This window comes from Rhinoraja longicauda, chromosome 5 (assembly GCF_053455715.1).
Source record: "Rhinoraja longicauda isolate Sanriku21f chromosome 5, sRhiLon1.1, whole genome shotgun sequence".
NCBI classification, from domain to species: Eukaryota; Metazoa; Chordata; class Chondrichthyes; order Rajiformes; family Arhynchobatidae; genus Rhinoraja; species Rhinoraja longicauda.
This window is the reverse complement of record NC_135957.1, coordinates 59,294,247-59,320,618: the sequence shown is the minus strand read 5'-3', so window position 1 is coordinate 59,320,618 and position 26,372 is coordinate 59,294,247. Positions and strand designations below refer to the sequence as shown.

General features: G+C 41.3%; 1 protein-coding gene across 1 annotated transcript in view; it reads left to right on the top strand.

Annotated features, from left to right (window-relative positions):
* Positions 1-449: 449 nt before the first annotated feature.
* Positions 450-26,372, top strand: part of frk (fyn-related Src family tyrosine kinase) — an 87,575-nt gene continuing 61,652 nt past the window's right edge. The window contains exon 1 of the mRNA XM_078399623.1: positions 450-1,018. Coding sequence (XP_078255749.1) covers positions 633-1,018 — 386 coding nt within the window. The 5' untranslated portion in view covers positions 450-632. The remainder of the gene's footprint in view (positions 1,019-26,372) is intronic.

The following is a 26,372-nucleotide window of genomic DNA, read 5'->3' as shown; positions in this document are numbered from 1 at the left end:
ACATGGTACATATAGATATCAAAAATCAATACATTAATACCACTAAAACTAGTGCAAAAATAAAATTCCGGAGTCCTTTGTACAAGCAAAGGCAATCCACAAAAGTTCATAATGCTGAAGTAACAGGCTGTCTATCCCGCTGAGTTACTCCAGCATTTTGTGTCTATCTTCGGTGTGTAGCCAGCATCTGCAGTTCCTTCCTACACATGAGTTAATAGTTGCAGTTTGGAGTTGAATCCACTGCTTTAAAGGTCTCATTCGGAAAATTAGTGCTTGGAAGGTAGAGACGGACCAGGAAATCAAGTGAAATTCGTGGTGCGGGCGGACGTCATCTAACCGAGGCTGTTCGAAACGGGAAAGGTGTGTCTCTTCGATGTCAAAGTTTCAGATTCCTGCTACCTTTTTCCTGGCAACAACACTTCCTGGTTCGATATCCAAGCGCCGAGAGCGTTGCCCGCGGAGTGGCCAATGGAACTTGCAAAAGATCTCCCTCCTCCTGCTTGGCTTTATTCCTCTTTCATTTAAAAAAAAAAGACTTGAACTTTAAGAAACAAAGACGGCCGTTTCCAGATTTGCTGCCCTCAATGCCTTCCTCTGTGGAGATACAATAGACAAGGAGCAGCGGGAGCGCCATGGGGAATTTCATCCGCACTCACTGTGTGTGGCTCAAGGGCATCTGCCCCTGTGTCTTCCACGACCCGACTAAGCCGAAGGAGACGGAGCAGTCCATTGTCGAGATGGACAGTCATCCCACGATGGGTCGTCCGCTGCCCCCAAAGCCGGCGCCGACACTGGCACCTCAGTTCGCCGAGCTCCGCGGGATCTACTTGGCTCTGTACGACTACTCTGCTCGCACGCCCGAGGACCTGAGCTTCGAGGCCGGCGAAAGGCTGGAGGTGACCGACCAGTCCCTGGACAACTGGTGGCTGGCACGCTCGCTGAAGAGAGGGGAGGAGGGCAGGCAGGGATACATCCCCAGCAACTACGTGGCGCTCGACTGCAGCATCGAGGCAGAGCCGTGAGTAAAGAGATTGTCACACTCTAGTGCTGGAGATATGTCAGTGATCGCTTCCTCGGGCATTAACCTCCCCCAAAGATCGCAGTCACCCACCACGATCCAGCTCAAATAACGATGATCTCCTGTCGGACCATCATATGTGGCAGAGAGGTCTCTCGGGTAACATGCAATTTTGAAATTGCTGCATGGAATAAACACAGTCTACTGTCAGTCGCTGCCGATATAATAACTAGTGTGACCGAACACCCGTGAGGGCATCACTGTGCACTTGCCTGAGTTTGTTATGGTCCCTGTGTTGAAATCCAATCCCTGGACTTCATCAGCACCAAGGAATCCATGAAATCAATGCTGGAATGTCTTTATATACTGCAACCCTACATATAGTATAAGAAAATAACTGCAGATGCTGGTACAAATCGAAGGTATTTATTCACGAAATGCTGGAGTAACTCAGCAGGTCAGGCAGCATCTCGGGAGAGAAGGAATGGGTGACGTTTCGGGTCGAGACCCTTCTTCAGACATGTCTCATGAAGATTAAGTCTTAACCCTACATGTTGTATAGTTTGCATCCCTACATGTTGTATAGTATATACAACCCTACATGTTGTACAGTTTGCATCTTTGCTTTTTGATTCATACTTCAGGAAGTTGGGGTTTTAAAAAGTACCCCGGTTGAATGACTACCGTAGGAATGAATGCGTTGGGTTACATGATGAAAATAGCTCATTAGCTATTACCTAATGTACATATTTTCTTCACACTTTAGGTAAGCTTTAAATATGCATATAAACGAAACAACGAGTGGATTGTATAATATTGTTCCAGATTATTGATCACTGGACCTTTCCTGGAAATTTGGTAAATCAACAAACAGCAGACAAATGGTGCTAAATGTGACGAGCACAGATAGGGCATCTTGGTCGGCATGGACAAGTTGGGTCGGAGGCCCCCTTTCCGTGTTGTATGACTCCATGACTCTTATAAAAGCTTCATTGTTTGTTGAGGATTCTTTTACCATTTTTGTAATTTTAACCCGAGGTTAAGAATCCCCACTTGAAAAGTAAATGGACACATTATTTTCATTAAAAACATTTCTTGTTAATCAGCAGCCAAGTCAGTGGAATCCAATGTTAAGGCATGTGTTGTTGATGTTCAAGCTGTGATTTAAAGTGTACCATTGTTCCTTTTAAAATGCCTGTAAAATTAAGCCAGAAAACCTATGAACTGTAAACGAAAGAAAGTATGAAATTAGGGCAAATAATTATGATGGCATACAGAGGTAATCAACAAGGTTGGGCAAAAGTTAAAACCAAATGGGAGAATAGATTTAAAATCTAACTGCAGAAGAGGATTTGGAGTATATTCACCAATTTATGCAATAATCCCAACAGTATTGGAAAATTGTAAAGGTCACACATTTTATACAATCTAAAATAACACTTTAGAATAGTGGAAGTTTTGGACCTCTATAACAACAAGTTAAAATATATTTGGACAGGTATATGTTTAAGAAAGGTGTAGAGGATTATGTATCAAACACAAACAAATGAGACTAGTTTAAATGGACAACTTGGGGAACATGGAGAAGTTGGACCCAAGGGCCTGATTCCATGGTGTATGAGTTTCTGACTCCATAGACATCGACAAAATGGGAGTACTTTCTCCAGAAGGACTGCAATAGTTCAAGGCAGCAGCTAGCCACCAACCTTTCAAGGGCAGTTAGTGATGGGTGACAAATGCGGCCTTGCTGACAACACCCAGATCCTGAACAAGAAATAATGTTTTCAATGAGAGTCATAGAGTCATACAGCATGGAAACAGACACTTCAACTTTCCCATCTACTCTAGTCCCACCTGCCTGTATTTGGTCCATATCCCTCCAAACCTGTCCTATCCATGTACCTGTCTAATTGTTTCTTAAACGTTGCAATAGTCCCTGCCTCAACTACCTCCTCTGGCAGCTCTTTGTGTGAAAAAGTTACCCCCCAGATTTCTATTAAATCTTTCCCCCTTCACCGTAAACCTATGTCCTCCGGTCCTCGATTCCCCTACTCTGGGCAAGGGATTCTAACCGATCTATTCCTTTCTTTTCCTTAGTTTTATGATCTATTCCTTTCTATTCCTTAGATCTAACCGATCTATTCCTTTCATGATTTTAAGCACCTCTATAAGATCACCCCTCATTCTCCTGTGCTTCAAGGAATAGAGTCCCAGCCTGCTCAATCTCTCATTCTCTCAACCTCTCAAAATTGGTGGTGATAAATCATCATGTGCGGTCAGGAATCTGCAGGATAGAATGTAGCTTTGCATTTGCTCTATGGTATAAAGAAGGTAATAAATAAGTTCCATTCCATCTGTGGTTTAAAATGGTCTAATAAACATCGGAAAAGGAGTTCATAAATCTTTATTCTCCCTTTCATTTCTATAATAAAACAAAATATTTGTTTTATGAGGAGGGGAGTGGGGGTTATAAATTAGTATAAAATGCGACTGCTTTAATATAGGCTATTCTGTCATGTTGATTGCCCTCTTCACAGTTGATATGTCTCATGAAGATTAAGTCTTAACTTTATAGCAGTTCACTTAGTTGCAAACATCACTTGCACTAATGGCTTGTAAAACTATTGGAAACATTTTTACATGATTCCTGGAGGGAAATTAAAATGTGCTGGTAAAATAGCCAGTTACCGCTGATAGGAATGCATTCATTTCTCAATGCATCATAGCATAATAAAGGCTAAGGACATGATATATTTTCAACAATATCTATGAAAATAGTAGTTCATCATGATGTATACCAAATACATATCCTACACCAATAACTAGCTAGCATGCTTTCACCTCATACATTTAATCAACGCCACCTATTTTCTCCAGAGATGCTGTCTGACCCGCTGAGTTACTCCAGCTTTTTGTGTCTTTGTTCGGTGATCAATACATTTGTTGTATCACTGCTTTTTTTTCTCTTACAATGTACGGAAGCATTGGCTTGTAAATTCCAGTTGTGGGATTTTATGGTGTATTTCTCCAAATGTAAAACTAATAGGAGAAAGTATCGTGGGGTTTTAATTGCAAATTGTGCTCAGTGCAATCTGTGATTCCACATTCTTTTGCAGTCAGTTTTAAAACATTGCATTAGAAGCAGATTCTGCCCAGAAAAGTGGTCATATTCAGAAGGTGCATTAATCAATGCTGGGAATTTCCATCAATACCTTCAGTAGTAACTTTCCTAAAAGTAAGCTTGAACTTGACACCAGGTAAGAAATAGGTGACTATTACTATTGATTGGGAAATAATAATCAATTTCTTCAGGTACAAAGTTTTAAGCAGTGAAGATAGATACAAAGTGCTAGAGTAACTGCAGGACAGGCAGCATCTCTGGAAGAAAGGGTGATGTTTTGGGTTGAGACCCTTCTTCAGACTCAAAGAAGGGGTCAGTGTCTGAAGAACGGTTTCAACCCAAAACATTACCTCTTTATTTTCTCCAGAGATTGTGCCTGACCCACTGAGTTACTCCAGCATTTTGTGTCTATCTTCGGTGTAAACCAGCTTCTGCAGTTCCTTCCTACACATTTTAAACAGTGCTGTTATGTGTGTTAGTACAAAATACTTCAAAACGAGTTATTTATGTTTCTGCACTAACATTTTTAGTTAAAATATTCAATCTCATTTAATCTTAACGTCCAAAGTGTTCATCTTGGGATCAAGCTAAATATCAAGGTGTGAAATGAAGAGGCCAACAACTTAATCTGTTGTTATTCTCTGTGGTACACAGTATAACATTGTGTATCACAATCCAATTATTAATGATGCTAATTGTTGGGGATATCAAAAATTAACCAGACATTCATGGGAAACTTTAAGTTGAATGCCATACAGCAAGTTTCGGGAGACCGTTGTTGGCTATAACACATCATTGGATATGCTTAACCAATTCATTTTGTTGTTATGCCAATAAGTTTCAAAATGCAGAATTATTTACTGTTACAGTACAGAAAAAAAGCCACCCAATATATAACGTTTTCAATATGTGCCATTACTTTTATTCCACTTTTTTCTGGATTTCCTCATTTCAGTTTACATTTTCCAAGCAGGTCTTTATTGTAAAGAATACATATAGACTGTTTCAACAATTATTAGTGGCAATGAATGCTGTATGCTTTTTCTACAAAAAAAATCCTTAATATTCTTTGTGTCTATTCTAAGTTGTGACTTTTCTTTGGGTAAACTCTTCTTCTTCTTCAATGAAAATAATCATAATCTTGTCTAAATTTTAATTCCCATTTTTCGTAAAACCCAGGTGAACCTGCACTACATCATACACTTTGCATATATTTATTCTGTATTTTGGATGGGCAACGTAAGATCAACTAAAGTCATGTATAAGATCAAGATTTGTGCATATTTATATCACATCAGGATTTATTTTAGCTAGCTCCTCTAATAACTGTGGTGCTTCTATCTCCAATAATCTAGGTATCTTACATCAAATTCTCTTTATCACATAGAAACAAGGAACTGCAGATGTTGGGTTATAAAAAAAGAAAAGTGTAGATAGCGTGAATGTGCAGAGGATGTTTCCAATAGTGGGAGAATCTAGGACCAAGATTAATGACTTAGACGAAGGGATTAAAAGTACCATTAGCAAATTTGCAGATGACACTAAGTTGGGGGGTAGTGTGAATTGTGAGGAAGATGCAATAAGGCTGCAGGGTGACTTGGACAGGTTGTGTGAGTGGGCGGATACATGGCAGATGCAGTTTAATGTAGATAAGTGTGAGGTTATTCACTTTGGAAGTAAGAATAGAAAGGCAGATTATTATCTGAATGGTGTCAAGTTAGGAGGAGGGGGAGTTCAACGAGATCTGGGTGTCCTAGTGCATCAGTCAATGAAAGGAAGCATGCAGGTACAGCAGGCAGTGAAGAAAGCCAATGGAATGTTGGCCTTCGTAACAAGAGGAGTTGAGTATAGGAGCAAAGAGGTCCTTCTACAGTTGTACCGGGCCCTGGTGAGACCGCACCTGGAGTACTGTGTGCAGTTTTGGTCTCCAAATTTGAGGAAGGATATTCTTGCTATGGAGGGCGTGCAGCGTAGGTTCACTAGGTTAATTCCCGGAATGGCGGGACTGTCGTATGTTGAAAGGCTGGAGCGATTGGGCTTGTATACACTGGAATTTAGAAGGATGAGGGGGGATCTTATTGAAACATATAAGATAATTAGGGGATTGGACACATTAGAGGCAGATAACATGTTCCCAATGTTGGGGGAGTCCAGAACAAGGGGCCACAGTTTAAGAATAAGGGGTAGGCCATTTAGAACGGAGATGAGGAAGAACTTTTTCAGTCAGAGGGTGGTGAAGGTGTGGAATTCTCTGCCTCAGAAGGCAGTGGAGGCCAGTTCGTTGGATGCTTTCAAGAGAGAGCTGGATAGAGCTCTTAAGGATAGCGGAGTGAGGGGGTATGGGGAGAAGGCAGGAACGGGGTACTGATTGAGAGTGATCAGCCATGATCGCATTGAATGGCGGTGCTGGCTCGAAGGGCTGAATGGCCTACTCCTGCACCTATTGTCTATTGTCTATTGTCTATTGTCTATTTATATATCACTGTGAAACTATGAGGTGTCACGTCATTAGGACAGTTTAGCTCTGCAAGAGGAAGGAAGAGGAAGCAATATATCATAATATAAAGGATCTTAAATATATCATTTATTTTTACATCCATGGAAATAGTATTTAGACATCACCTTTGTTCTGAATTATGCCATCACAAGAAATAATGCAGGGTAACAAAATAAAAATTAGCAGCATGGTCATCAACTGAGGTAGCAACCCCAGGCCACCACCTGCATTCAGTGAAACTACCCACTATAAAAAGAAAGGACACCCCATAAAGAACTTGACTATCATTGTATTTAATCACATGCTGGTAAGTGCAAAGTTGTGTTGGTTTATTATCTCATCTGGGTTGCACATGTATTAAAAACTTTTATAGTGTTTTTTACTGCTCACTGTTGAAGTGAGACACTGCACCTATTGTCTATTGTCTATTGTCTATTGACCAGAGGCCATAGTCTCAGAATATAAGGACTTACCTTTAGAAAGGACTTGAGGAGGAATTTCTTTACTCAGAGGGTGGTGAATCTGTGGAATTTATTACCACAGACAGCTGCGGAGCCCAAGTCAATGGATATTTCAAGGCGGAGATTGACAAATTCTTGATTAGCAAGGTGTCAGGGATTATGGGGAGATGGCAGGAGAATGGGGTTGACGGGGAAAGATAGATCAGCCATGATTGAATGGCAGAGTAGATTTAATGGGCCAAGTGGCATAATTCTGCACATAACCTATGAACCTTTGAGTAACTGCTGGTCAGGCAGCATCTCTGGAGAACATGGATAGGTGACATTTTGGGTCAGACTTCAGTCTGAAGAAGGGTCCCAACCTGAAACATCACCTATCTACATTCTCCAGAGATGCTGCCTGACTCTCTGAGTTACAGCATCACTTGAAGGGTTTTTTTTCCTCTCTTTATCATGCTTCATTTTTAGGATGTATTTCTTTCCTTATTCTTTGAAACTGAATGATATCCAAAATCGCTTGTCACTCGTAATCTCTATTTACAAACCTCCTATTCTACTCCTGCTGCTTTCAGAATTTATCATATACATGATACAATAAGAGCACTTCAAAACAAATAATGATGTAATAGCACTCATTATATCAGCCCAGTCCAAGACATTCATTGCTTTTTACCTTCTAGCCATCTCTTTATCCATAAGGCCATACTGTATCAAAATCCATGTACCATGAATTCATTAGGAAAAGCATAGAATAGAAAACAGGAATTTCAAGTAGTGCAGGTTAAATATCCTCAGATGCTCCATAAGACCATTATCAAACAAAAAGTTTAGTTTAGGTTAGTTTGGTTTAGAGATACAGCGCAGAAACAGGCCCTTTAGTCCATCGAGTCCGCGCTGACTAGTGTTCCCTGCACACTGACACTATCCTACACACTAGGGACAATTTACAATTTTACCAAGCCAATTAGCCTACAAACCTGTACTTCTCTGGAGTGTGGATGGAAACCGGAGCTCTCGGAGAAAAACGAATGTAGTCACAGGGAGAATGAAGAGATAGTGAAGATGGTTGTCAAAAATTGCAGCAGGATCTTGATCGGTTAGCCAACTGGGCTGAGGAATGGTTGATGGAATTCAATACCGAGAAATGTGAGGTGTTGCATTTTGGAAAGCCTAACATTGGCAGGACATACACAGCGCATGGTAGGGGTGTGTGAAGTGTTGCAGAGCAACGGGATCGGGGAGTGCAGGAATATAGAAACATAGAAACATAGAAGTTTCTAGTTCCTGGAAGGTGGGATCACAGGTAGATGGAGTGGTCAAATAGGCTTTTGGCACATTGGCCTTCATCAGTGAGAGTATTGAGAATGGAAGTTGGGAGGTCATGCTGCAGTTATATAAGATGTTGGTGAGGCTGCATTTAGAGTATTGTTTTCAGTTCTGGGCGCCATGTTATAAGATGTTGTTAAATTGGAAGTGGTGCAAAGAAGATTTACAAGGATGTTGCCAGGACTCAAGGGTCTGAGCTGTTGGGTGAGGTTGAGCAGACTGGGACGCTATTCCCTGGAGTGCAGGAAGATGAAGGGTGATCTTATAAAGGTGTATAAAATCATGAGAGGAATAGATCAGGTGGACATACCTGAATAGTGCCATCGATTTCTTGCATACAATAGAAACATTTCATCTTCAATTCTTGGATCAATTTCCTTTCCACAAAGCAGTGGAAAAGAGCCTTGCCCTCTTCTCACTGGCAACGCACAAAATCTTTAGAATTATTTGATCCCAATTACTTTGGCACCTGTAAGGGATTGTATTAGGACTATTTCTCAGAACAATAGGACAAGTGATTATCTATCCTAAGAAGTCTGTGGCTCCACAATCCCAATATTCAAACTGCAAATATATCGATCTGTTAAATTCTGGTGCATTTGTGATTATAATTATGAAGAAAACTTGAGACAGGTTGTTGTAAAAGTGTGTGATTGCAATGAGAAAATATATAAAACTAAAATTCTTTATCATGCCAGATGGGAAATAAAAAGTCAATAATCATTGTGTGACACATATCCAGATTTACTGCTATAAGGGAAGAGAAGAAAAATTGGTGCTAGATTTTGGACTATAAAATAGATTAAGTTATCAAATGCGCAGTTACAAGTATTTTTCTGCTTTTGATACCGAGAATTCCATTTGTTATTTCGTTTTAAGAGTCAGTGCAATATATTTGAAATGAAGATAAATTAAAATTAAAATTTAACAGGTGTCAAGGGTTATGGGGAGAAGGCAGGAAAATGGGATTAGGAGGTAGAGACCAGCCACGATTGAATGGTGGAGTAGACTCGACAGGCCAAATGGCCTAATTCTACTCCTATAACCTGTGAATTGTAAACTTGTTAAAATTGTGATATGCTGTAGGCAATTTCCCCAGGCAACTTCATTTAAAAGCGCTAATAGTTTCTGTTTCGATTTCAATTTATGTCGGTTCAAATGATTAACATGTTCCCAATTCCAGATCTTATATGCACCAGCTGGTCACAAAATACCTAATGATCTCCCTGTGGAATTGTTACCATATGAGCTGCACCTGTGAGAAATAGTGCTTTCCTTTTAGCTTTGATTTAATTGTGATAAAGTAAACAAGGCAGTGGGGCCACATCAAAGGATGCCTGAGTAGTTGAAAATGTTATTAAGGCATTGGCCACATCTGCAGGTTTGTTTGCCAGTTACTGTATTCCTTCCTCGTAATTCAATTGTGGTTTCACTTGATTTAACGTCGGTTCGGTACTTGGTCAGAAAATAGTTGTGATGCTAATTAGTCATGCTGATTTCCACTTCTGATTAGCTGAACTATGTTCCTGATGAGAAAAACTCCATGCCGAGAGAAGTATGCAACTTTGTGATATGCGTTAACACCAGAGAGGATTCGTTTGACAATGCTAAATTGATAATAATAAGAAACAAACTATACAGATAAAATATGTAGGAGAACTTGAGCCTTTGGAGAATTATTCTTCATTTTCATATTCATTTTATTTATATTAAAGACAATCAACAGATATAATAGAAACATAATTTGGTGATTCTGATATGAAAATCATAGTTGCACTATCCAAAAGAAACAGTAGAAAATTCTTCCGAAGCTATAAAGGCAAGAGGGTTGTAAAAGATTAATTAAAATCCCTTTCGGATGTAATGTGACTTTGAGTTAAAACACTCTACTTTCTGAAAAAAGTCACCAGTCAATGCACTGGTATAAAATCACTTATCATTGGAGGTTCTGTAACTAAACTTCATTGTTTTGATGTGACCTCCATTGAGGTTCTAGATAGTTAGATTCAAAACTTTCCAGAATGTTTGAAGAATATCCAACGCCTATGTAATTCAATTTAATTTTTCAGAGGGTATCACTTGTGCCATAATGTGATGTATCAATAGATAAAGAACATGATTTTCCTGGTCATTATTTGCTGTTTTTTTAAATAGTAACAATCCTTGGACTTTCTTCTTTGCAGTATTAATACAATGGGACAGGAAGTGACAGATGAATATATAAATGAACAGAAGGTATTCACATGAGCTCTTAGGAAGATGAATGAGAATACTTTCTTAATGTCAAAGAAAATGGGAAAATGGAGGAGGAGGAGATTTTTGTGTGCCTGTACCATAACGCATATTAGTACACACCAAGTAAAAGTAATCTAAATAGTGAATAAAATATTCATATTAATCCTGTGGTTTGAACATGAAATTAAGGAGGTGATGCTTCTATTGACCCGAAACATCACCCATTCCTTCTGGCCACCGACAATTCTTTTCTCTGCTCTCAACAATGCATAATTCCAAAATATTTTCGGCAAAGATTTCTGTGTCATTAATGGGAAAGTTGCAAATCTAGATAGAGAGGCTGAACATCCTTCCAGCACGTCAATCCACCTGCCAACACTTCCAGCAAAGGCATGTCAGCTGTTAGCACAACATGAATTCTACTCAGCTTTTCTGATTGAATTTGGGGATGGGTTCAAAGCTATCATTTTAACAAGCTTACAATTTAAGTATTGTTGTTCATATTTTAAAAAAACTTACAAAATATGAGCAGCAATACTTAGATTATTAAATTGCTGCTGTCTGTAATTTTGTATAATTAAACTTCAAAGGTACTAATAAATTACCTGTAATTTTCAACATGCAGTGAATTGATTTGAGGTCTAATGATTTTTTTTGGCAAATACACCCAAACTTTTCCATTCAATGCATCTTCTAAAGTTTGGAATAATCTAATCAATCAACTCATCTGTTGTGACAACATTACTTGGTCTGAAACACAGGGAGTTTTTTTCCCACCAGAACAGACATCCAGAGCTTTTGTCAAATCTTGCACCTCAACGGCAGCAACATGTTTGTCAGGGTAAGGGGAGAAGTCCTTTGCTCCAGTTCAAGTAGCATCATTGGATGCCTCTTTTAACATCCATCTGAACCAATAAATTTAACATGTCATTTGATAGATGCACTTTTGAGAATGTATTGATCTGTCAAAACTATGGATAATGTGGTCCAACTCAGCAGGTCAAAGTGTTATCACAGGGCTATAGCAAAGTAGGAATAGGGACAGTTGCAAAAATGAAGTATTGTGATAGCATAAGCGATCTCATTTGATCTTAAATAGATCTCCATCGATAAAACCATGAACATTGTATAATCTTTACTAAACATGTAATCAACAAGTTTAGAGAAGATGGAAAATGTATTTGTTTGGGATTTGAAAAATTCCATGCTTAGTAAGTTATTTGAATTCTCTGACTAAGTATTAGAGAGATGAGAAAAGATTACTAAATGGGTCTGATATTCGTAGGCCAAAAAGTTTCATTAAAGCTCCATGATGAGGAAATTCATGATAAAGCTTAGGTCATTAAGAGTAGAAGCCAATTAACTTTTTTGTATATCAGTGAATATTGATTTCCCAAACTCAAGTAACCCCTGCATTCCCTCTCTCTCCATCCCTCCCCCACCTAAGTCGCACCAGCTTCTCGTTCCCACATAGCAAACAGCTAACAATGGCCTGTTTCCTTTATCATTGTCACTTTTTTGCATATCTTTCATTCATTTGTTCTATATATCTCTACATCACCATCTATATCTCTCGTTTCCCTTTTCCCTGTCTCTCAGTCTGAAGAATGGTCCTGACCCAAAACGTCATCCATTCCTTCTCTCCAGAGCCGCTGCTTGTCCCGCTAAGTTACTCCAGCATTTGTGTCTATCTTACACATAATAGATTCATGACAAAGGCCAAACCCTGCAAAGTAAACAGGCATAGAGGAGAACAAATTTGCAAATGGCTTTAAGTTAGGGTGACGCATAGAAGGGTAAAAGATAAATATTCAGGGTGGTAGGAGAAAGCAGGTCTAACAAAGACTCATATGGAATCATTGTTTTTCACTATTTATACTAATGGATGTCTGCAAATACATGAAGTGGGGTTGGGGGTAGGGTTGCCAACTCTCTAACTCCTAAATAAGGGACAAAAGGTGACATCACCGCCGGTGCCCCACGTGACCTCACCCAGCCAGTGGCCACGTGCTCCCGCTACACCAATGGCAGCCGCCCAGGCTGGGAGGTGGGTTGCTATGCGACATCCGTTAGGCAAACACACTCGGCCCCGCTCCCCGAACCCACTCTGTTAGCCTACACTGTCCTGACCTACAACAGCCCCAGGGCCTACACTGTCCAGCCCTACAGCGGCCCCCAGGCCTACAATGTCCGGGCCTACAATGTCCGGACCTACAGCGCCCCCTGGGCCTAATATGGACCAAGGGCAGTCCTGTACGGAACAAACAAATTTAGCCCAATATACGGGATGTCCCGACTAATTCGGAACAGTTGGCAACCCTAGATGGGAATGTGTAACATTTGATACTAAGAAGGATTACAACAAATTATATTGAACATTAATAAACATGCACAACTGGAAAATCAATTGCAGTTGGGATACATGAAAAGTATTAATCTTTTGGAAGAGAAAAAAAGGAAATACAGGATCGCAGAGTATGATAATAAGACTATACTGAGAAAAATGGGCTAGGATTATTCTTTAGAAGATATTATTGAATAAGACCATCAGAGTGCTCTCCTTGGATCAAATTTTTGTATTGCCGCACTTTAGAGTTCTGTGTAAAATGTGATTGCAATATTGTTGACACAGCGTGAGCTTTTTGATGGACTGCAAACATGATTTACAAGGATGTAGAAGGATATGTAAGATAATAGCCCACCAGGATAGGTTGTACAGATAGATCTATTTCTGGGTTTTTTTTCTTGAAAAGGGGAGAGTGTAGGGTGACCAAAAATAAATCTTTAAAAACATTACAGGTTTTGATGGAGTAGGCATGCAAAGAGAGCACATGTGATAAAGGTCAAAAATAATATGGAACTTAATAGGTCAGATGCTGGGTGCTGCTTCCCTGTATTCGGTTTAAACCCAGGGATCAGATTCTCAAATAAGGCATTGGTCTTATACAATAGACAATAGACAATAGGTGCAGGAGGAGGCCATTTGGTCCTTCGAGCCAGCACCACCATTCAATGTGATCATGGCTGATCATTCTCAATCAGTACCCCGTTCCTGCCTTCTCCCCATACCCCCTGACTCCGCTATCCTTAAGAGCTCTATCCAGCTCTCTCTTGAATGCATTCAGAGAATTGGCCTCCACTGCCTTCTGAGGCAGAGAATTCCACAGATTTACAACTCTCTGACTGAAAAAGTTTTTCCTTATCTCCGTTCCAAATGGCCTACCCCTTATTCTTAAACTGTGGCCCCTGGTTCTGGACTCCCCCAACATTGGGAACATGTTTCCTGCCTCTAATGTGTCCAACCTCTTAATAATCTTATGTGTTTATGTTCTCCTCTAGAGTGCTGCAGAAGTTCTATTTTGGACAGTTTTATGTATTTTTGGATGTAAAAAGACACAAGAAATGTTAGATTTTAAAGTGGCATGAGGTAAAGTGACAAATACGATCTTATAAAGCAGTCTGGAGAAATCTCTTTTTTCAGAGAATAGTGAAAATATGGAACTCGCTGCGATCGGAATTTGTTGAAGCAAGTAAGAATGGTGCATATTAATTTACCTCAGACAATTGGAAAGCTAGGGTAAGGATTTGAGACAGAATGAAAGAAGCCTATGCAGATCGACTATGATAGATGAAGGGTGGTAGTAGTCTCCATGAAAGGAAAGCATATATTGGTGTAGATTAGGTGGCCTGATAGTCTTTTTCCAAACCCATATTCAAAGTAGTTCAGTGGAATACTGAAAGACACAAGATTCACGAATATTTAAAAAAACACAATTATTTTACCTATTGTTCACTGCAGTGTAAGGGAGATACATGGGCAAAAAATACAGATGCATTTAAGAGGAAAGCAGATAATAAAAAAGGAGAAAAAAAAGCGTGAAAGGAGTCACAAGATTTAGCATCAATACCAATGTATCCTGAATAGCCTGATACTGGATTGCAGGTTCATTGTATATCTCCATCACGAGTAAAAATGGCTACACGCACATTTATCATTTAATATTTTCACCATTTGAATACGGTTTCCATATTATCTTTGCCAAGCTGAAAGAGATCCAAGTGAAGCCTGATATTTCATAGTTAATCCATTATTCCATCTGTCAGCTCCAATCCTGGTCTTCTCTATTTTCCAACTTGCATGCTTTTATAATTAAAATCAAGATTGATACTTCTTTCTCTTTGTATTTTCCTCTAGAAATTGAAAATCATTGAACTCGCTCTCTCATTCTCAGTCTCATCTCCTACATACTGCTATCTTGTTTCACACATGGGATGCCTTCCCTGGAACAAGAATGCTGATGCATTTGGTGTGAAGAGGAGTCATTATAGCATTCAATACAGACAGATGTCAGGAAGCTGATGTGAACACTTGCCTTTCCTGCTGCTGTGACAGGAATCCGATGAGAACTCTGGCCCAACCTTGCATTCTGTTGCAATGCACCGCGGTGCTGGAAATCTTCTGTGTATTCCTCCCTTTGAGAAATCTTTGGGGTGGGGAGGGCCCAAAGAGAAGGGGAGACACTAGCTTCCATTACACCCAAGAGGAGATGATGAGAAAGTGCTCAGAATCTAGGATAAACACAAAGTGCTGGAGCAACTCAGAGGTCAGGCAGCATCTCTGGAGAAGAGGGACACAAAAAGCTGGAGTAACTCAGTGGAACAACTGGAGATAAGAAAAGTCCAGAACAAATCAGGGCCATCAACAGATGACCAAGGAAGGGTGGAGCCCTTAATGGGCCATTGTTGGCTGGGGAAGAGGTAATAATGGAGGGATACAAGGATGCAAACAGTGGAACAGGTAGGCTGACTAGTGTGGGGAAGGGAGGGGGGGGGGGGGGGGGGAGAGCAAATGCAGGGGTTACTTGAAATGAGAGAAATCACGTTCATAACGCTGGGTTGTAAGCTGCCCAAGCAAAATATGAGGTGCTGTTCCTTCAATTTGCATGTGGCCTCACTCTGACAGTGGAGGAGGTCCAGAACAGAAAGACAGTGTGGGAATGGGGAGGGGAGTTAAAATATTTGGCAACTGGGAGATCACGTAGGGTGACCAAGTGTAAGTGTTCAGCGAAATGATCGCCCAGTCTGTGCTTGGTTTCGCTGATATATCGGAACCTACACTGAGAACTACAGATACAATAGATGAGTTTGGAGACGGTGCAAGTGGACAACTCTGTCAGCACCTGGATAAACCTCCAGCAGTGGTCAAACGTGCTGTGCTGGCCACGGTACCTCATTAAACCCCACAGCTCAAGTTTAGTTTAGTTCATAGATAAAATGTATAAACTGGCCCTTCGGCCCATCAAATCCATTCTGACCATCAATCACCAAGTTCCATGTTACCATTGTTCATACTAGTTCCTTGTTATCCCACTTTCGTATCCACTCCCAACACACTAGGGGCAATGCACAGAGGCCAATTAACCTAAAACCTGGAAGATTTTGGGATGTGGGAGGAAACCAGAGCAGCTGGAGGAAACCCAGTGGTCACAGGAAGAGCGTGCAAATTCCACACATGAGGTCAGGGTCAAACCTGGCTCTCTGTTGCTGTGAGGCATCAGGCTACGTGCCACCTTTAGTTCCTCAATAGAAAATAATGTTTCACTGAAATATTTGTTCTTGTTCAAGGCACAGTCCCCTGCAAGAACCCAGTAAATAGTTTACAGCATATACTGTAATTTCGTTAAAACAGACAACCAGCTGTATCAAACTGTTTCTTTTCCTTGCATGTATAAATTCAAGCCACACAAAACTGAAAATTAATACTGATATATTCACAGTTCTTGACCTCTTCAAATTAACTCTTCACTTTCACTTCTTAGTATCCATACAGGTTTTCTATATTCCTTTGAGGCACAAAAACTCGAGGAAAAATGATCCATCTGTGGCTGACTGCAGAAATTAAAGATAACATTAAATCCAAGAAAGAGGATTACAGAATTGCCAGAAATAGCAAGACTTAAAGACCGGAAGCATTTTAGAACTCAGATAAGGAGGACCAGAATATTGATAAAGAAAAGGAGATTAGAATATTAGCGTAGCGTGCAAGAAACGAAGTACATATATATTTTAAGAACATCTTTAGGTATGTAAAAAATAAATGCACACCCTTAATAACCAATGACAGGAGGAAATGGCAGAGAAATTAAACAATTGTTTTGTGTCTGTTTCATTGGAAAAGCCAAAAAGATACTGTCAGACATACTGGAGAATCAAGGATTCGGTGAGAATGTGGAATTTAAGAATATTAGCATTTGCAAAAACATAGAGCTGATGAAGTTATTGAAACTGAAAGCTGATAAATCCAAGAACTAGATGATCCATATCCCAGACTTTTCAAAGAGCTGGCTTTGGAGATGTTCTGGTTTTCATTTTCCAAGATAGTTTCTGGAACTGTTCCTGCAGTTTGGAGAATAGAAAGAATGATCCTGTTATTTTGGAAAGGAAGGAGAGAGAAAATAGTGAACTGCATAACTGTCATCCCTGACATCAATGGTGTAGAAGATGCTGCAATCTATAATGAAAAATGTAGCAACAGATGACTTAGATAAAATAATAAGATTAAGTAGAATCAACATGGATTTATGAAAATAAAACTGAAATTGTATAATCTACTGGAATTGTTTGACAAAGGATGTTGACATTGATAAAGACGAACCAGTGCTTTCAGTGTTTAAAATTTTTCCACACAGGTTTGGTGAACAAAGTTAGGCACATCACGTTTTACGCATGTTTGATATCTGCATTTTTTGAATAACGCGCTTGTTCCTTTAATACCAAAACCTGAATTACAACTCGTATTTTTCAAATAATGTGTTCAAATTTACACGTGGCAGTGTAGTCGCATATATGTTTAACTTATGTGTTTTTCAGATATGCGCTGCTTTTCAAGAATGTAACCCCCACATAAAACATGAGGTGTCTGTACACGAAATTGGGGATAATCCATTGGCATGGATTGAGAAATGGTTTCCAGACAGGAAATAAAGTGCAGGAAAAAAACAGATTGGCAGTTTGTGACTCGTGAGGTTCCACAGGAATTGGTTCAAGGGGCCCAGATATTCACAATCTTTATCAGTGCCTAGCTTGTGGGGACTTCCGAAGTTGCTGATGATGCTAAACTAGGTGGGATTGTGAGTATAGAGAGGTATTTCCATCAGGTTCATGGGGATATTGCCAGGTCAGGTGAGTGGGAGGGTCCTGGCAGATGGAATGTAAGATGGAATCATGTGAGGTCATCTGTTTTATTCAACAGAAAAGCAGAGTATTTTATAATGGTAAGTGATAAAGAAAAGTTGATGTTCAAAGGGACCTAGATGTTCTAATGTACGTTACACAAATCTGTCGTACTGGTATAGCTAGCAATCAGCAAGCCAAATGATATAAACTGATGAGCCAAAACATTATGATCACCTGCCTAATATGCTGTTGGTCCTCCGTGTGCCACCAAAACAGCGCCGACATGCTGAGGCATGGACTCTACAAGACCCCTGAAGGTGTCCTGTGGTATCTGGCACCAAAACATTAGCAGCAGATCCTTCAAGTCCTGTAAGTCACGAGGTGGAGCCGCCGTGGATTGGACTTGGCGATCCAGCTCATCCCACAGATGCTCAATCAGATTGAGATCTGGAGAATTTGGAGGCCAGGGCAACACCGTGAACACTTCATCATGTTTCTCAAACCATTCCCGAACAATGTGTGCATTGTGGCAGTGAAAGAGGCCACTGCCATCAGGGAATACCATTGCCATGAAGTGGTGTACCTGGTCTGCAACGATGTTTAGGTAGGTGACACGTGTCAAATTGACGTCCACATGAATGGCCGAACTCAGGGTTTCCCAGTAGAACATTGCCCAGAGCATCACACTCCCTCTTCCCACAGTGCTTGTCGTCTTCCCACAGTGCACCCTGGTGCCATCACTTCCCCAAGTAAACGGCGCACACGTACATGGCTATCCACGTGATCTAAAAGAAAATGGGACTTATCAGACCAGGCGACCTTCTTCCACTGCTCCAAGGTCCAGTTCCGACACTCGTGTGCCCAATGTAGGCGCTTTCGACGGTGGACAGGGGTCATCATGAGCAATCTGACCAGTCTGCGGCTCCACAGCCCCATACGCAGCAGGGTGTGATGCACTGTGTATTGTGATACATTCCTCCCGTGACCACCATTAAAATTTTATGTGACATGTGCTACAGCAGACCTTCTGTCGGTTCGGACCAGACAGGATAGCCTTCGTTGCCCTCACGCATTGATGAGCCTCGCGAGCCCAAACACCCTGTCGCCGATTTGTGGTTTGTCCCTCCTCGGACCACTGTCGGTAGGTACTCACCACTGCTGACTGGGAGCACCCCACAGCCTTGCCGTTTCAGAGATGCTCTGACCCAGTCGTCTGGCCAGCTTGGGCAGCTTGCAGCCCAGCGGTATGAACATTGACTTCTCCAACTTTAGATAGTTCCTCTGTCCCTCTCTTCCCTTCCCCCTTCCCAGTTCTCCCTCTATCTTCCTGTCTCCACCTATATCCTTCCTTTCTCCCGCCCCCCTGACATCAGTCTGAAGAAGGGTCTCGACCCGAAACGTTACCCATTCCTTCTCTCCTATGATGCTGCCTGAGCTGCTGTGTTACTCCATCATTTTGGGAAATAAATACCAGTTGTCTGGCCATATAATTTGGCCCTTGTCAAAGTCTCTCAGGTCTTTACTCCTGCCCATTTTTCCTGCATCCAACACATCAACTTCAACAACTGACTGTTCACTTGCTGCCTAATATATCCCACCCCTTGACAGGTGCCATTGTAACAAGATAATCAATGTTATTCATTTCACCTGTCAGTGGTCATAATGTTTTGGCTCATCGGTGTATAGGCTTCATTACGTGAATGATTGTAGAAGTATACTGTAAAATGCGTTGATTTATTTTTATAAATGTAGATTGCTTTGTTCAATAGGAGATTAAGTCAAGCTGATGCAGAGCATGTGCGGGCCTGAGTTAGAGTCATAGAGTCATCAAGCATGTAAACAGGCCCTTCGGCCCAACTTGCCCACACTAGCCAACATGGCCCAGCTACACTCGCCTGCATTTGGTCCATATCCCTCCACAACCTGACCTATCCATGAAGGGTTTCAATCCGAAACGTCACCCATTCCTTCTCTCCAGTGACGCTGCCTGGCCTGCTGAGTCACTCCAACTGTTTGTGTCTATCTTTGGTTTAAACCAGCATCTGCATATCCTCCCTACACACTATCCATGTATCTGTCTAACTGTTTCATGAATGTTGGGAGAGTCGATGGGATTGTGGAATAGTTCCTTAAAGGTTGACAGAACATTGTAAAGAAGCTTTAATCATATAGTTATAGAGTCTCACAGCACAGAAGTAGACCCTTCTGTGGTCCACTGTGTCCATGCCAACCAATTCTGCAGCTAGGAATACTGGTTACAATTATTGGGGAACAACCACTATAAAAATTGTTGGTTAATTCTCGTCTTCCCAGTCTAATCTCTCCCACATGATCCAATGCTGTGCCTCTATATACAGCGGCACTGCCAGATCAAATACAAGCTCATTAACCTGCCTCTTTTTTGTGCTTAGCAACATTTTCCTGAAGATATACAACAGTTGGTCCACGAAATTTCTCATGCAGAAATTTATATCAGCTATCACCTTACGTGTTAAATTGAAAAAATAATAGATTGCCATGGTCTCTCACAGAGAACAGAGTACATACTGTTTGATTAATAGTCTGTAAAAGCAAACAATGGCAAAGGCACTGCTGGAAGAAATGTTTCAGGTAAAGAGAACGCGTTGCCTAACACTAGGTGTTCCCATTAAGGAGCTTCTTCTGTACAGTTGGGAAATGTTCTAAGGGGATGTTGTACCGCATTACTGCACTAAAAGATGACAGCAGGAGAAATGTTATTCAAACTGAAAAGAACCTATTTGTAATTCTGTGTTTATTTTTTAATATTGAAGTTATTCTGAAACCATTGTGAAAACGTGCTTAATATTGCAATAAGTAATTGCTCTTGCAATTCTGGGGGCATTGTTTTCATTCAAACCATACAAAAAGGCAGAAAACTGCGCTGTTAAACATGTTTTTCTTGACTTCAGTAAACCCCAAAGTGATTTGCAGCCACCTAAATATTTTTGAAATGTAGTTAATATTGTAAGTTATGTTTAGTTTAGTTTAGACACAAAATGCTGGAGTGATTCAGCGGGACAGGCAGCATCTCTGGAGAGAAGGAATGGGTGACATTTCGGGTTGAGACCCTTCTTCAGACTCTTACTTCCTGACCTCCTCCAGAAGAGTTTGTTTGACCATTATACCTGAAAATAACAGTGACCATCACTGAATGGGTTGGTTTCCAAGAGTATATGACTCTTGGACTTTGTCCTTTCAGTCTGAAGAAGGGTCTCGACCCGAAATGCCACCCATTTCTTCTCTCCAGAGATGCTGCCTGACCCGCTGAGTTACTCCAGCATTTTGTGTCTACCTTCGATTTAAACCAGCATCTGCAGTTTTCTTTCCTACACACTTTGTCCTTTGAACTCTCTGTGCCACTCTGAGCAAGGGACATTGCTCTGGCTTGCATATTAACAGTGCACCTACTGATGATGCATGAATTCCATGTTTCTATCCTGTCTCACCAGTTCTCTGCTCATAAACTGTACCTCCACTATGGTGATCATTTTTTTCCTGGTGCAATGATCATGAGCAAGATCCCCTCAAGATTCTAGCTCATTGTTTAAGTGATGCTGGGAAAGGTTCTGATGACTCACTGTCCTTCCCACCATGACCATTCAACTATTGTCAAACCAATACAGTTAAATTTTGCCTTTATATTTCAAAAGTTCCCTGCTGACTGCAGCAAAGTATTTTATAGACTAGTCTGTGTTTATAGAAGCAAGGAATTGCAGATGCAAAGTCTTTTGGAAAGAAAGACACAAAGTGCTGGAGTTACTTAGCGGGTCAGGCAGCACCTCTGTGGGACGTCGATAGGTGACATTTTGGGTATATACAATACAATACAATACAATACAATATATCTTTATTGTCATTGTACCCAGGGGTACAACGAGATTGGGAATGCGCCTCCCATACGATGCAATAATTTAAGTAATTTAGACAACAGCAATCCAACGAAACGAAACAATTGTAACAGTTTTAGACAGGGTAAAGTGCAAGTTGATCTATGCGTTGTGGCCATCCGGCTCAGCAGGACCGGTTCATAGCAGCTATGGCCCTGGGGATGAAGCTGTTCCTGAGTCTGGAGGTGCGGGCGTAGAAGGCCTTGTATCGTCTGCCCGATGGAAGGAGTTCGAACAGACTGTTGCAGGGGTGTGAAGAGTCTTTGTGGATGCTGGTGGCTTTTCTGAGGCATCGTGTGTTGTAGATGCACTCCAAGTCTGGTAGCTGTGTTCCGATGGCCCTCTGAGCTGTAGAGCTTTCCTTTCTGCCTCCGTGCAGCTGAGGTACCACACAGGGATGCCATGCGTTAGGATGCTCTCTATGGTGCAGCGGTAGAAGGTCGTCAGCAGCTGTTGGGGTAGACCAGACTTTTTCAGTGTTCTTAAGTAGAACAGTCTTTGTTGTGCCTTCTTGACCAGCGCAGCAGTGTTATTGGACCATGTTAGGTCCTCCGAAATGTGAGTGCCCAGAAACTTGAAGCTGGACACTCTCTCCACACTGTCCCCGTTGATAGAGATCGGGGCATATTCCCCGTTATGTGACCTGCGGAAGTTGATGATCAGCTCCTTGGTCTTGGTGGTATTTAGGGACAGGTTGTTATCCGAGCACCAGTCCGCCAGGTTCTGCACCTCCGCTCTATAGTTTGTTTCATCCCCGTTGGTGATAAGCCCGATCACCGTTGTGTCGTCTGCAAACTTGACAATGGTGTTGGTGTCGAATGCAGGAACACAGTCGTGTGTGAAGAGGGAGTAGAGCATGGGGCTCAGAACACAGCCCTGTGGTGTGCCGGTACTCAGGGTGATAGTGGAGGACAGGTGCGGGCCCATTCTCACTGCCTGCGGTCGTTCCAGCAGGAAGTCCAGGATCCAGTCTATATAAAATCAGTATATAAAATATATTAAGCATAGTATTTTAGTCAGGTGAGTTTGGCTCTTGGCATCTCTCCCATATTTGAAGAATTGCAAACACAATCTTGACAATCATGTGTCAAGGGAATGAGTCCTTGATCAACATGTTGCACAATGATTCTTCAGAATTTGGGCGAGGTTTTGGAAATCCAAGATAACGTTCTGTCTGAGTAAGAAAGGGAGAAACAAGAAACTGCAGATTCTGGTTCACAAAAAAAGAAAGACACGAAGTGCTGGAGTAACGCAGCGGGTCAGGCAGCATCTCTGAAGAACATAGAAAGGTGATGTTTCAGGACAATAGACAATAGTCAATAGGTGCAGGAGTAGGCCATTCGGCTCTTCGAGCCAGCTCGGGACCCTTCTTCAGACTTATTATTGGAGGGAGGAGGAGGGAGGTTGGGGGGGGGGGGGGGGGGAAGAAAGGGAGTCAGTCTTACTGGGCTTTATCTTGCACTATACATTATTTCCTTTATCCTGAATCTGTACGCTGTTGGCGACTTGATTGTAATCATGTATAGTCTTTTCGCTGACTGGATAGCATGCAAATAAAAGCTTTTCACTGTACCTCAGTATACATGACAATAAACTAAACTAAATTAAATTAAACTAAACTGAATTAATTTGTAAATGCAGGAATACTGTATTCAAAATGTCACTATTCTTAATTTAGAGGTTTAGTGCAATTGCACTGGAATTTTGAAACAATGGCAAACTTTATGCTCCTCCCCTCATAATGTGCATTTAAAATTTATTGATGAACTGTTTCACAAGTCAGCAATTTGAAGGTGAGGGGAGTAATCAATCTGTTAACTAATCTCAGCAGGGGGTGGAAACTAGGAACAAAACCAAAAACAATCAGCTGAAGGCTACTGAACAACAATTGGGAATTGTGCCAGCAAGTGAGCATGTGTTGATAGCAGTTGATAAGACAACAGAGTGGTGAGGGTCTGTGCTCAATAGAGAGAGATGGTTAGTGCCCCAAATTTCAGCTGACTTTCTTTTACTATTTACTGGTATTATTTGCCAGTTTTGGGCACGAAAATGGTTTTTACAGATCGGAGAGGTCTTTTGAAATTTGTCGGCTCCAAATCAGCAGAACATGAAATGACTCGAGTGTATAAAAAGGAACTGCAGATGCTGGCATATAGTGAAGATAGACCCAAAGTGCTGGAGTAGCTCAAAGGGTCAGGCAGCACCTAGCCCGACCCTAAACTTCACCCATCCCCTTTTTTCCAGAGGTGCTACCTGAACTTATACCCGTTGAATTACTCCAGCACTTTATGTCTATCTTTGGTATGAAACGACTCAAAATTATGATGGGTCTTGTAGCAATTTAAGACTGCACTGAAAGGCGTAGCTTCCTGTTCACCTGTAAATTTTATGGCAGCTGGTTGGGATGTAAAAAGGGTGCAGCATGAAGTGCAGTTGCCTTGTGGTTCCAACAACCTGTGTTTGGTTCTGACCTTCTGTGCTGCCAGGGTGAAGTTTGCATGTTTTCCTTGTGAATGCATGTTTCCACCAAATGTTCCCTTTTCTTTCCTCATCCTAAAGCTGTGTCAATTGGTAGGTTAACCGGTTAGCACAAATTATTCCTCAGACAGATGACTCAAATGGTGCTGATGGGCGCATGAGAGAGAATGGGTTACAGGGAAATAAGTGGTGGAATAGGATTGATATGATTGCTCTGGGAGGCATCCGAGATTCAACAAGCCAAACAACTGAGGGTGACTTGGATAGGTTGGGTGAGTGGGCAGATGCATGGCAGATGCAGTATAATGTGGATAAATGTGAAGTTATCCACTTTAGTGACAAGAACAGGAAAACAGATTATAATCTGAATAGTGTCAGATTCGGAAAAAGGGAGGTGCAACAAGCCCTGGGTGTGCTTGTACATCAGTCACTGAAAGTAAGCATGCAGGCACACAGGCAGTGAAGAAAGCTAATGGTACGTCGGCCTTCATTGCGAGAGGATTTGAGTTTAGGAGCAAGGAGGTCCTACTGCAGTTGTACAGGGCCCTGGTGAGACCACACCTGGAGTATTGTGTGCAATTTTGGTCTCCTAATTTGAGGAAGGACATTATTGCTATTGAGGGAGTGCTGCATAGGTTCACCAGGTTAATTCCCGGTATGACGGGACGGACATATGATGAAAGAATGGATCGACTGGGATTATATTCACTGGAATTTAGAAGGATGAGAGGGAATCTTATAGAAACATATAAAACTTTTAAGGGATTGGACAGGCTAGATGCAGGAAACATGTTCCCGATGTTGGGGGGGGTCCAGACCCAGGGGTCACAGTTTACGAATAAGGGGCAGGCCATTTAGGACTGAGATGAGGAAAACCGTTTTCACCCAGTGAGTTGCGAATCTGTTGAATTCTCTGCCACAGAAGGCAGTGACCAATTCATTGGATGTTTTCAAAAGAGAGTTAGAAATAGCTCTTGGGGCTAACGGTATCAAGGGATGTGGGGAGAAAGCAGGAACGGGGTACTGAGTTTGGATGACTGGTCATGATCATATTGAATGCTGGCTCAAAGGGCCGAATGACCTACTCCTGCACCTGTTTTCTATGTTTCTATGTTTATTTGTCATAATAAATACTGCACATTTCATGCCACCTTAAAAGGAAGTAAAGATATTGAGAGCAGATCAACTCATACAAATACAATTAATCTTACACTCCTATGTATGCTGATAATTCCTCGAATTTTTGGTGGGGAGATACTTACATTGGTATGTGTCATCCATGTCACAATTGTTAGCACCTTTGACACTGAGTCATAATGCTCAGGCACTTAGTTATATAATCCTGACGCACAGTCCATGTTGAGAGTTCAATGTGGTCTCACAATGCTGGTTTTCAGGTGAGATGTTGAACAGAAGTTATATCACATAGACCTAAACGATCCCGTAAAATGTTAACAAAATAGAGGTCGGGGGTCAACAACATCATGTGTAAAATCATGAGAGGAATAGATCAGGTGGACGCACAGAGTCTCTTGCCCAGAGTGGGGGAAATCGATAATCAGAGGGCATAGGTTTAAGGTGAAGGGGGAATGATTTTATAGGAATCTGAGGGTAACTTTTTCACACAAAGGGTGGTGGGTGTATGGAATGAGCTGCCGGAGGAGGCAGTTGCGGCAAGGATTATTGCAATATATAATAATAATAATAATAATAATAATAATGCATTACATTTATATAGCGCTTTTCATACACTCAAAGACGCTTTACAGGGATTTAAAGAACATAGGGAAGTGAATAAATAGATAAATAAGTAAACGAACAGAGAAAGGAGACAGAAGGTGAGGTGACCTTCAGTGGTTGAAGGCAGTACTGAACAGGTGAGACTTCAGTGATGTTTTGAATGTGGTGAGTGAGGAGGAGTCTCTGACGGTTTGAGGTAGTGAGTTCCATAGGGTGGGAGCAGCGATGGAGAAATATAAGAAGCAATTAGACAGGTACATGAATAGGACAGGTTTAGAGGGATATGGGCCAAACGCAGGCAAGTGGGATTAGTGTAGATGGGACACATTGGTTGTTGTGGGCAAGTTGGACCATAGTGCCTGTCTCCACACTGCATCACTCTATGGCTCTAACTATAGTGTTTAATAGCCTG